We start from the raw sequence: 11,782 nt of genomic DNA on the forward strand, positions 1-11,782 counted from the left end.
TTTCTTACATTAAGCCTTTCGCCACCCTTTAAAATTCCTAATAAATCTCCTTTTTACTTGGAATTTCTTAAATAATTAAACATAAATTAATTCATTTCTTATTTTAAATAAAAAAAATTAATTAAATACTTAAATAATTTATTCTTTGAACATAATTTTTCTACTCCCATTTCATAATTTGTATTCATATAGTAAATTTTAATTATTTATTTAAAGAAAATTATAAGAATTTAGAGTTATGGAGATAGAAATTATATAATAAGAAAAATAATTTAACAATTTAAGATTTGTATGTATTTTATAAATAAAAACTTAAAAGAACTACTTTTTTTTTCTTACAGTAAAAATTTATGAAAAAATCATTAATTTTAATATATGGGCTTGTTTTTCACAAATTAAGCTGCAGTGTTTTACGAATAAAGGTTAAAATGGGTGTTATAAGGATTTCCACAGGATGCTAAAAGTTTAAACTCTTTTCACATGTTGTAAAGCACAGGTGAGATGTTTACAGAAGAAACACTCAAAAAAGTCACGAGAAGCAAAAGTTACATGGTAGTGGTTAAAGCTACCATCAATTTTAGTAGAAACTCTATTAACGGTTTGATGGTAAAACAATAAGATTTGAACCATTAAATGAGAAAATAATTGTTGGATAATTTTAACAGTAAAGTAATATGTCAAAAAATATTATGCGACAAAATGATAGTATCCGTTCTTATATCGAACTCACAACCCAAATGTCCAAATACGTTTGAAATTCATGCCTTTTCGGCCATTAGTTACAGTGGTAGTGGTTAATGCACAAGTAATCCAATGGTTAATCCAGTTGGATTAACCATTTCCCACTTATACCTGATACCTGATGCAGCAAATATAAATTACAAACCCCAACTTCTATATTTATTCAAATAAGAAAACAAAAAAAATACAACGGACCCAAATAAACCCCGCCACGCCGGCCATATCACGACTTTCATTTTTACGGCATGCAATCACATTTTACCCAAAGTCGGATGATCTCAATTCTATTTCATTAGTGCATTTAGCAGCCCGTTCTAGCGTTCTTTGTTTTCTTATATGATAAAAATTCAGTTGAGCATTTTCTATTTCTTAACATACTACTGCCCACCATTTATATGTTTTCTCCTCCAATACAAATTTCTCTGGGAGGCCGGGAACTGTAAGCACTTCCTCTTTCATCTTTTAACTAATCATATCTTATGCATCCGAATTTTGAGCATGTAACGGAATGTATGAAATGTAATAGAGAACCAACATTTTCTACCCCATTGATCCAGCAACCACGACTTTTCTCCTGGTTCTGAAAAAGGAAACAAAAAATCTCCTCACCTCACCTCACTTCGCTTTCTACAACAAAGAAATTCCTTCAGGTCAACACCATTCTGTACTCTGTTCAGCTTAGCTTTCTGTTTATTACTGGCAACTAATCAAGAACAGGGAATTCTCAGGAGGAGCCAGAGCATTAGCCACAATTCAAAAATAATTTTTCGCATTGAGGAGAGCTCGAGTATTAATGATGATGATAAATCACACTATTTTGTTCTTCATGGTGGATGTAGTTCCAAAAAGAGGCATGACAACAATAACTCAAAATCAAGGAAATTTCACACACTACTACAAATTCATCAACATATATTCAGAATATGAATTTGCAATTGGAAGTCCAAAAAGCTGTTCAGTTTGAATTGCATCCAAATGAATGAACACAACAGCATTACCTGATCAATGAGAGTTTAAAGCCCTCAACAGCCTGTGCAGGGCAATGGTGTCGTCCTCGGCTCAAGACCATGAAGCCTTACTCTTCACTTTTTTCCGTGTTGCAATATATCTCAGCATCCATGTTGTTTGTTACCTCTCCCCTTGCCCCACAACTCAAATTACTCACCCGGACACCATCAATCAGCTAGCACATAGAGCTGCACCATTTACACTAGACAACATTTAGTTAGTTTTATACGTTGTGTAAGATAATTTATTAAGATGCATACAACGGGAATTAAGCTTAGAGCCAAGAAGAATTTATGAAGTAATCAACCTTTGGATTGTCTAGGATCCTAGTTTCCTCTCCGAAGTTATTCTCCAATCTTCGATCGTATACCAACTGGTCAGAATTATTATTTTCCAATCTCCGATCACATATCAACTGCTGAGATTTAACAATTCTCCACTCTCAGTGAAAGAATACAAGCACGTGTGCAAAGTAGGCCTGCAAATTAGTCAGGAGAGTGTGATAATAAACCTTGAACTTTAGGCATTAACAACATCCAGAAACAAAGGGCATACCTCACAAGAACAAGACAACAACTGTCCTTTTCCTGACCTGGGAACAACCAATACAAAGTGTGAGCAGTAAAGTGATAACAGTGTTGGCTGAAAGAGTGCAGAAACCAATTCCACTAAGTTCATGGACTTTTCCGGACTTCACACGCTAAAGTGGTGCCAACTCAAATGATCAAAATCCATCAACTCTGACACAAGTTCATTAGAATAGTGTCATATTTCAAATTTACAATCAACTAGGGTTGTTAATCAAACAGAGTATAAGGTTAGGGCCCCATTTCTATGCTGAAGGCAGGCGCAGTCACACCCCAAACCCCACCCGCCAACCCATACACACAATACAGAGATTTAGGCAATTGTAAACCATGATCTTCACAAAGGCTTCCAAATGCAGAGCACATTCATTTGCACAAATTTGGAGATACAAAAAAGAGGTCAGTAATTGTTCACTGAAAAATCAGAACCATATGGAAGAACTTCGGAAGGAAGATAGAGAAATGTTTTTGTATGCTAAACTACCACTGAAATAATCCTAATCTGTACATATTAAGAACATGAAAAAGTCAACATGTCACGTCTCATCTAAGGTGGTGCCTAAATAAAAGATTAGGGTCTTAAAATTCCACCCTCAATTACAACCTTGATCTGAGATGAACCAATTGCTAGAAGCAATCCCGAGCTGTCTTCAAAACATGATGATTTTTTCCATCCTGATGAAATGAGCTTAAACATTTATGCCAAGCCCATTCATAATACAAAAGGCTGATACCATTATCAGATATGGTTGTCTCAGATAATGCTCCATTAGCAATGCTGAATGCATCCAAGGTAGCATATATCAGACACAGAATAATTTGCATCAAGAACCACATATCATGATCTAACAGGAAACAAAAATCATCCTCTGTGTAGCTTTCGTGTTAACTATGAGCATTTCATCAGCTTGAAAGAAGTGTTTTGACTATAAAAGGCTGAGCAAGAACTCTTCCCCCAAACCACCATCTTCTTCTGAGAACAGACTTCAGTTGTGGATCTCATACAGAAGCTCACCAGAGAACAAATGCCAGCCAATCATCAAAATAGTCAAGATTTAACAGTTGGCTTAACGGCCATGTGCCTCTCAATTAACTTGTCTACAAAGGAACGAATCTGCACAAAGGCATCCAAGAAATAAAAGTTTGATCAAGATACAGAGCTTGCAGATTACCATTTAGGCGCTATTTGCCTAGAAGAAATCCCCAGTAAAAAAGAGAGAAGATAGTGCGACAAATTAAAAAATTACAGAACTGGATGTGTTTCTTTCATGGAAGTAGCAGTTATAATCCTGACAAGGTTTTAGGAAAAGTAAGAAAAGAAAAATAACAAAAGACACTCAAGACAACAAGTCATATATATTTTCTATTAAAAGTGTTAATCTACAAGTCAAACATATAAACAGATCCACTGAAGTTGATCAAGCCAGAAGGAACCTTTATTATGGTTGAACTTTAAAATAATAGGTATCATTGGAACTACATGTTAAGACATAATGATAAAATTAAAATAAATAAATAACATTAAAGTTAAAAGCTATGCAAAGATTACATACCTTATTTCTACGCTTAAAATCAAGAAATACTGAAACAGCCATAGCTTTCTCAGCATCTGTGGCCTGCTCCATAACCTGGTTGTGAAAAAATAAAAAGGTTGAGGACATTGAAACAAATCGAAGAAGTTTATGAGACCATCAGCATCAAATTTGTACTGAAATAAAACCAAAAGTGGGGAGGAAAAGACAAACCTTTGTCGCACTCTTCTTCATTATCGATTTATATCCTTCCTTATCAATTTTCTTTGCCTTGTAAAGGGGCATAAGCAATGTTTCAACGTACTTAACAACTGCCTTCTTTATACGATCTGCTCCTCGAGGATGACTTTTAAGTGACTCCTTGTTTACAGTGACTTGGGAAACAGAGCTCTCATTTGCACGTCTATCATGCTTCTGGGTATGTGGCTTAGAACTCGTGTTTGAATCTTCCTCATCCTTTATACGAATTGCTGGATGGTAGAAATCAGGATCAGCAGCTGCTGCTTGAGATTGCCATCTCTCAATTGCATGGTAGTCTTTTATACCCTCACTACCAGCAGTATCAACCCATGCTTTTGTTAAAATACTACTGTCCACAGCAGCACTTTCTCCAGAGCGCTCAGTGAAATTCAAATGACATGCAATCTCATTGGAATAGCTTCGCTGTGAAAGGTTGTCTGCAGACATTCTTGAACTCTCAAGGTTAACACAAGCAGCAGAGAAATCAACCGACCAATCCCTCACTCTGCAGTTCCTGGAATCTATTTCTGATATACAGTCTTGTCTTCCTAAAACACCACCGGACCACTTCCTTCTAAGATCATAATCATCCATTTGCCCATATTGCCCCAGTTTGGCAAATTTGTTAAACGAAAGTATCTTGGGAAGTTGTGGGCCCGAGGTAGCATATGCCTACAAATTATAAGCCAATAGTTGTGAACAAATCAATAAGAACAGAAAAATAAAAGGAGAAAATAGTATGGCCTATGGGCAATTAGGGTACATCAATGCACTGTCATTGGCCGTACACTTTTGCGGGTAAGTAAACAGCAATACATGCTACTATCAATAGGACAGTGCATGAGCTAGCGGTATCAGCAGAATAAAGAAAAAGGAAGTGGAAAGAGCAGTACACAATTAAATGCCTTTAGCCAGCTGAAATAATTGCATCATATGTTTTAAAAAACAACATGAGATGACTGACTGGATAGTCAAAATTCCGACTATTACCCAAAAGCAAGTTTCAAACATGACAGTATATGGTAGATGGTAGATTGGGACACTGCAGTTATGATTTGCTACAGTAGTGGCAAAGGAAACAAACCTTAGCATTTGCTTCAGCAGCAGCTAGAGCAGCTGCTTCAGCTGCCGCTCGAGCAGCTTCTGCCGCAGCGAATGCAGCTTGTTCTTCTTCAGACATAGCGAAGCATTTGTCTTCCAACTCACTACCCAACTTAATTGTTTTGCCATTCTCTTTCTTAATGTTTGCATTAGAAGTCAAATGGCTTCCAGGAGATACTTTACTCTCCAAACCACCATGGTGTGAGTGTAGAGGCGGCTTCCCTGAAGATGGATCTTTAAGAGACTTTCTCTTGATAGAATCTACTGCAGTTGATTGCTTTAATAACTTTAATCGACTGGAAGCTTTTTCCTTGCGGAAGACTTCAAGCCACACACTAACCAACTGACTTGCAATGGCACGTATATCACGGCTAGTGTGTACACAAACTTTTTCTCTCACGGTTTTCCCTATGCCTATGCCAAAGAAAAATAATTGAATTAGATACCGTAATGAAACACATTGCTTCTATCATTGCTTTACAACTAAAAAACATAAGTGGACTAACAAGCACATACATGCCACATAAAGATGCATACATGCAACAATGCATAAATAAAACCATACATAAGTGTATAGATATCTATAATTATATCAAACTTTCACAATAATTCTATTTGTGCTGAAATGTTGTGAAATTTACTCAATCCCACTATGGCAACAAGTTCACTAGTTTGAAAGTTCCAACACAGACTTGATAAATTAGATCGTTTACTTTTTTACCTTCCCTCAAAATGAGAATTGCAATGTTGAGAAAGCTTTAAAATTCTCAAACTAGTCTCTCCGTATAACATGGCCAAAAATAGAGTTTATGAAATGAATCTTTTGTTTCTGAAACAGACACACTATCTGCAGGCATGTGTGCTTGTGATATACAAGGTATATGCATATATATAAGACCAAACCAAAACTGAGGAAATTTTACCTGACAAACGCACTGCAAGTAGATCGGTTGAAACACGCACAAGAAGACGGACACAATGACGCAAAAGCTGAGTCCCATCCTTCCCCATTGAGTCCTGTGATAAATGGAAAGTCACTCAGAAAGCTTTTAGTATACACATACAAAACACTGCATGTGGCCAAGAGCAGAAGAACATGCAGATTAATTAAAAATTTTCATATTATGTTTGAACGGTGATGTATATTATCAGTATGAAAATACCAGTATCCATGAGTTGAGGGTGGTAAGCCCTTCCCTTGTCCCAGCAAATGACTTCAAGGTTGCAACAGGGAGATTCAACAACTCCTTGGCTAAATGCAAACGTCCTGCAGTGGTTTTTGCATTAAAGAACATGTCCTGTAGTAAAGATTCCCTAGTCAATATAAGAGCTCGATCCAAAGAATTCTTGTACAAGACATTGGAAAGCTCAACAGCTTCAAGTCTCCTTGTTATGTCCCTAACTTCATCCCCCTCAGACTCTGACTGCATCTGTGCAGCCTCCATTGCCTCTACTTCAGCTGTAAAATCATTTCCGGTTGTCAATATGTCAATTATACGCACTGCCTCTCGGAGCCCACTTAACATTGCACCACCAACAGTGTCAGGATGCTCCTTGCATGTGGCTTCACCAGCAAAAAATAAACAGTTTTCAACAGGCCGGCCCAATATATCATAGTCTTCTCCAGATGCTCCTGTGGCTACATAAGAATAAGCACCATAGCTGAAAGGATCCCTGCCCCAATCCGTCACTACTGATGCAACTGGATCAGGTACGGAAGCAGCCCCAAAAATTTGACGAAGAACCATCACTGCATGGTTTACATGGTCAGATGGGCTCACATTTTGACCATCAATAGCAGCCTTACCAACCACTAAGGCTATTAGAACAGGAGCCCCAACAGTTTTTCTGACATTCCAAAACATAAAGCACCGGCCCCTCAAGTCTGTTTCTTTTGCAGTTGCACCAAAGTAGTCCACAGTGTCATCCCAAAAGACTTCCGCAAATTCTAATACAACTTTATTAAGTACTCCAAAACCAAGCCGCTGAATGGCAGAATACTTCCATTGCGGTAACGGCGGGGAAAACATTATACTTTCTGCTTTCAGGCATCCAAGCGGCACAGTAATAAGCACAGCATCCCCAGAAAATTCACTGCCATTTGATGTAGAAACTTTGACTCTGGACTGACCATCACTAAAGTCAGAGTCCTTGAAGCTATATGAAATATCTGTGACTACATGGTTGTGATGAATGAGAAGTTCTTTTCCCAAAGCCTCAACAACAGTGCTGTATCCACCTTTAATCATACAATGAGCTCCTCCGAATCCTCCATAGACATCATCTTGATTCCAGAAGGGAAGGGATACTTCCTTGAGCAAAGCAGCACAGCCATACTCCAGATTGGCAAAATGCCAATCCATAACCCTTCTCTCAACAGGACTCAAGATATCCTCTCTAGAACAATCTTTATCAGGAACTCTGCTGTCAACACTGCTCGTTTTAGAATAAACATCCATTGAATTGTGCATTGAGGCATCCTCACGACCTCTTCCTAACCGAGCCATTCGACGCCTCTTAAGGGCATACTCCAAACCATCCTCAAGAGACATTTTCATTGCATGTTCCCCCTTCTGCGCAACAAGCAACACCATATCATCAAGAAGGCTGTTGAACTCCGCTTCCAGGGCTTCATCCACATTTGCAGGAACCTTTTGACCAGAAACAATATCATAAAGAGGACAGTCACTGTTTAACACAGTCAACTCTAGGCCCAACTGAGCACAAACCAATGAGGAAGGATCAGCTCTTCTTTCAGTGGCCACATCAGCCTCTACACCTGTAATAATGCTAGCCCCAAGATCCACAGGAACTGAAAGAGATGTGCGATCCGTATAAACACGACCACCTATCCTGTTCCTAGCCTCAAGAACAGTTACAGAAAAACCTTGACGTTGTAAGTGCCGAGCAGCAGTTAATCCAGCAGGACCAGCACCAATGACAATGATTCTCTTCTTGACATCTATATCACAACGCAAATAATGATTCTCTCCAGCATCATCACAAGAAGCAGATTGCACTCTCTGTGACTCACTCCTCTCTTCAATTGTGAGAGGGACTGTTCCACCATCAACCATTCCACAAGATGGGTCATCACATGAAACATCTACACCAACCAATCTGTTGGATGCTTTTGGATCACTGTCGACTCTTTGCTGGCAATCATCAACTCCACTTTCTTTCTGTCTTATCTCATTAGGTAATTCGGGTGTCATTGAACCTCCAGTTTTGATTCCTATTTGCTGGTTTCCACCATTACACTCAACACCATGTTTAGCCTCTGTAGTAGTTTCAGAACTTTTAATCTGGCCAAGGATGAAGGCAACTCCATCCTCTGAATCAGCAATTGAAGCCCCAGAACTTTTCTCAAGTCTTTCTTCTTTCAGTAGTTTATAACTATGCTTAGCGTTATGATCTGCCTTCTCCTTCGTGGAAGCAATACCAACATTTATATAACCCTGTCAAAATATGTGTTTAGATTTAAATTTGACCAGGATAGGGCAATTCATCAATCCTCCAAAGTAATAATTTTTTGCAAAAATGCATATCTAAAAAGCTGATAAGCATAAAAATAAACAAATACAACAATCAATTTTTTATGAGAAAGAAGCAAGCAAAAGTGAATTTTAATAGAAAAGAAAACACTCACTGGGTATTACATACTTACACTCTGATCAAGAAACTTGTAAATCTCCCTAATTAGGGAAGCACGTGAAGGCTCATCCCCCAATGGAGTATCACTAACTCCGCACTCTGTAAGTGGTAAAATACGGCCAACATCTCCACTCCAAAGACTTAGGATCTGATTCCTGTATTATGTAAAGCAACAAGTCCCTTGAATGGAAGGGAATAAAGCTTTGTAAAGTACATGAATTTAAAGCAGGTTTTGGGAACAACAGCTAACCTGCATTCCAAATACTCCTGAAGCCCACCTCTGCGCTTCAAGATCTCCTTAAATTTAATTCTCTCAATTGGACCGGCTGCACGAGCTTTCAGGCCCACTGCTACCGCTGCAGCCCCAGTATTTTCAGCTTCTGTTAGAGTAGTTGAAGACGAATCAAACTTGTCTCTTGTTCTCAGAGCTTGTTCATAATCCATAACCTGATGATTTTCAAGAAACCCTTGCTCATTTATCAGAACCTCCCAGTCAGCATCCCCTTCATAAGCCATGTCTCCAAGCCTACGCTTTTTAGCATTGCGCACAGCACGTTGGACTGCTGATAGCTTAGTATCTCTGTTTTCATAATCAGGCATGGATAGTGTATCTTCTGTAAAACTTCCATTTTCATCTGGAGCTACAGAGGAAGGAGAACCTCCATTAGCATATTCGTCTGTGGAAAAAGCAGCATGACCTGGAACACAAGTTTCTTTACATGCATCAGAAGTTTGATTATTATTAAAAACCGAGCTGCACTTATGAAAATTTTATCCAGATTCCTGGAGTTCAGAAGACAGTTTAGTCATAGGAGATAACTTACCATCAGATGGTATAGCATTTTCTTTGTTAGAAGAATCTGCAGCACAACACGGCTCTCCAGTACAGGTAACGGGATCATCCCTTGATGATTTTGCCGTCTCCAAGAAAGTAGAGGAAGGGTTAGTCAAAGAGAGTGGAATTTGTTCCGAACCTGCGGGGCATTGATCAAAATTGAACCAACTTTCTGATTTTTCAGCTCCCAAGGACTTCAGAGTTAAAAGCTTTGAGGTTGCCTGCAGAATTTTTTCAGAAGCCGAAACATGAATCTGTTTGGATGCAGTTTTACAAGATTTGCTTGCTAACTCATCTTCAGCACAAGGCAATGAGACTTCTTTTCCAGTCGAAGAGGAAGAAATTTCTGGGTCTGGACTAGAAACGTTCATGGCTGAAATACTATTAGACTGTAGGTCCAGTGCATCTGTAAAACCTCTGTCAGATTCACCGTCAAACTCATGAAATTCTTCCATCGCCTTTGAGCAAGAAGCAGGATCAGGCACTTCAACAACATCAAGTATCAAAGTGCTTGCCTTTTCCATGGAAGAAAGCTTTAACTCATCCAAAGTTTGAGTATCTGATCTAGCCTTTTGGCCAGAAGCAGAAGCATGGCCAACTGGAAGACAAGTATGTGCTTTTCCATCACTATCACAAACTTTGTTTGAGCTGCAAGGATCTTGAACATTTGAGTGATAAGTCTCTAACATTGGTCCGACTTTCTTACATTGGTCAGAGTCTAATTCCAATGTCCTCAAATTGGACAGAGTATTTGAATTATCATCAGATTTTGGATCTTTTCTAGACAGTTTTGAAGCAGAAACAGACTGAGATCTCATTAAAGACTTTGAATCACCCTCAGAACTTGGAATAGATCCATCACGCAAGCTCCATTCCTTAATATTCTGTTTCGAACCAGAATTGGTTCGAGATTTCCTGAGTAATCCAGACGGTGTCCTCTGAAAAAGGGTCGACAACTCTTCCTCTTTCTGATCTTCCAATGAATCGCCCCGACAACACAAACATTTTGAGTCATCATCGCACACAACATGATTCCCGATAATTGTCATCTTTGAATCAATTTTGGATCTCTTAACCCTTTCTTTGCATTTAGTTTCAACCCATTTATCCAGAGTCACACCAGATCCATCCTCACAACTAACCCCAACTTTCTCATCATGCTTTGGCGCTAATTTCACATCCAAAACCCAGTCATCATCTAAAGACCCATTCAGAGCTGAACCCCTTCCATTTAAGACTCCAGATCCAGCATCTTTCTTAGGACCCTTCAGTTTCTTCCTAAAACTTGCCAATGTATCATCCATGCCCCCCACCAAATCATCATCTTCAACCGTCACTTTATCTTCCCTAGCTTCAATCTTCTGGCCCTTAGCCTTCTTAGGGTTTCTCTGTTTCTTCAACTTAAACAAAGACCCAATAGGCTCATCATCATCAGAATCAAAACCAATCTCCACTGGTTTCGACCTTTTCTTGGACTCACATTTCTTCTCTTCACCATCCATTTTCTTGACCCTAGGTCTTAAAAAACTCTCTGATGCACTCTTTCTTGACCTTAGCTTAACATTAGTGCCTGAGTTAAATTGCAAGTGTTGTACCGAATCATCACCATCCATTTCTCTATTAACAGAAAATTAATGCTCATACTTTGTATTTGATTCTCGTTCAACCAATTACAGCCATAAACTATAAGTTTTCTTCAACACGAAAAATATCAGCACCTAAAAAAGACCAAAATGCACACAATGAAGCGACTTCCTATCAGAAAATTTTAAATGCTACAATTAATAATTTTTCTCGCAAATAGTAACTCTCATGCATGTTTTCTCAGTGCCAGGGAAATTTCATGACACTAAAAAAAATAAATAAATAAATGAGCCTAGGGTTTCTTATAAGAGCTACTGAGCCATCGAGGCGGCGCGGAATAGAAAAAGAGTTTGCGAGAGCAGACCTGAGTAATAGAAGCTAAAGCTGCAACACGGAGGCGTTAATGGATTTGACAAAGAAGACTGAGAGGCGCACGTTAGCGTCTTGTTTCCTGGAAATTGGAGGTCTGGTTCTTTATACTGCGCCGCGATGGAGGAGAG

At 38.7% G+C, this 11,782-nt stretch overlaps 1 protein-coding gene across 5 annotated transcripts; it reads right to left on the reverse strand.

Annotated features, from left to right (window-relative positions):
- Positions 1 to 775: 775 nt before the first annotated feature.
- Positions 776 to 11,782, reverse strand: LOC18041674 (lysine-specific histone demethylase 1 homolog 3). Of its 5 annotated transcripts, XM_024184756.1 has the most exons (12): positions 11,647 to 11,782; positions 9,688 to 11,416; positions 9,114 to 9,576; positions 8,877 to 9,018; positions 6,373 to 8,667; positions 6,133 to 6,226; positions 5,193 to 5,623; positions 4,082 to 4,780; positions 3,890 to 3,964; positions 2,305 to 3,450; positions 2,057 to 2,227; positions 776 to 1,951 (listed from the first exon to the last, which is right to left on the reverse strand). In XM_024184756.1, exons 2-10 carry the CDS (start codon positions 11,309 to 11,311, stop codon positions 3,385 to 3,387), a joined length of 5,889 nt encoding a protein of 1,962 aa, XP_024040524.1. In that variant the 5' UTR covers positions 11,312 to 11,416; positions 11,647 to 11,782; the 3' UTR covers positions 776 to 1,951; positions 2,057 to 2,227; positions 2,305 to 3,384. The 5 variants fall into 5 exon arrangements, with proteins under 5 accessions (XP_024040524.1, XP_024040527.1, XP_024040526.1 ...); XM_024184759.1 differs by having other exon boundaries at positions 2,057 to 3,450; positions 9,114 to 9,504; XM_024184758.1 differs by having other exon boundaries at positions 2,057 to 3,450; positions 9,114 to 9,561.

This window comes from Citrus clementina, unplaced genomic scaffold, assembly GCF_000493195.1.
Source record: "Citrus clementina cultivar Clemenules unplaced genomic scaffold, Citrus_clementina_v1.0 scaffold_5, whole genome shotgun sequence".
Taxonomy (NCBI): domain Eukaryota; kingdom Viridiplantae; phylum Streptophyta; class Magnoliopsida; order Sapindales; family Rutaceae; genus Citrus; species Citrus x clementina.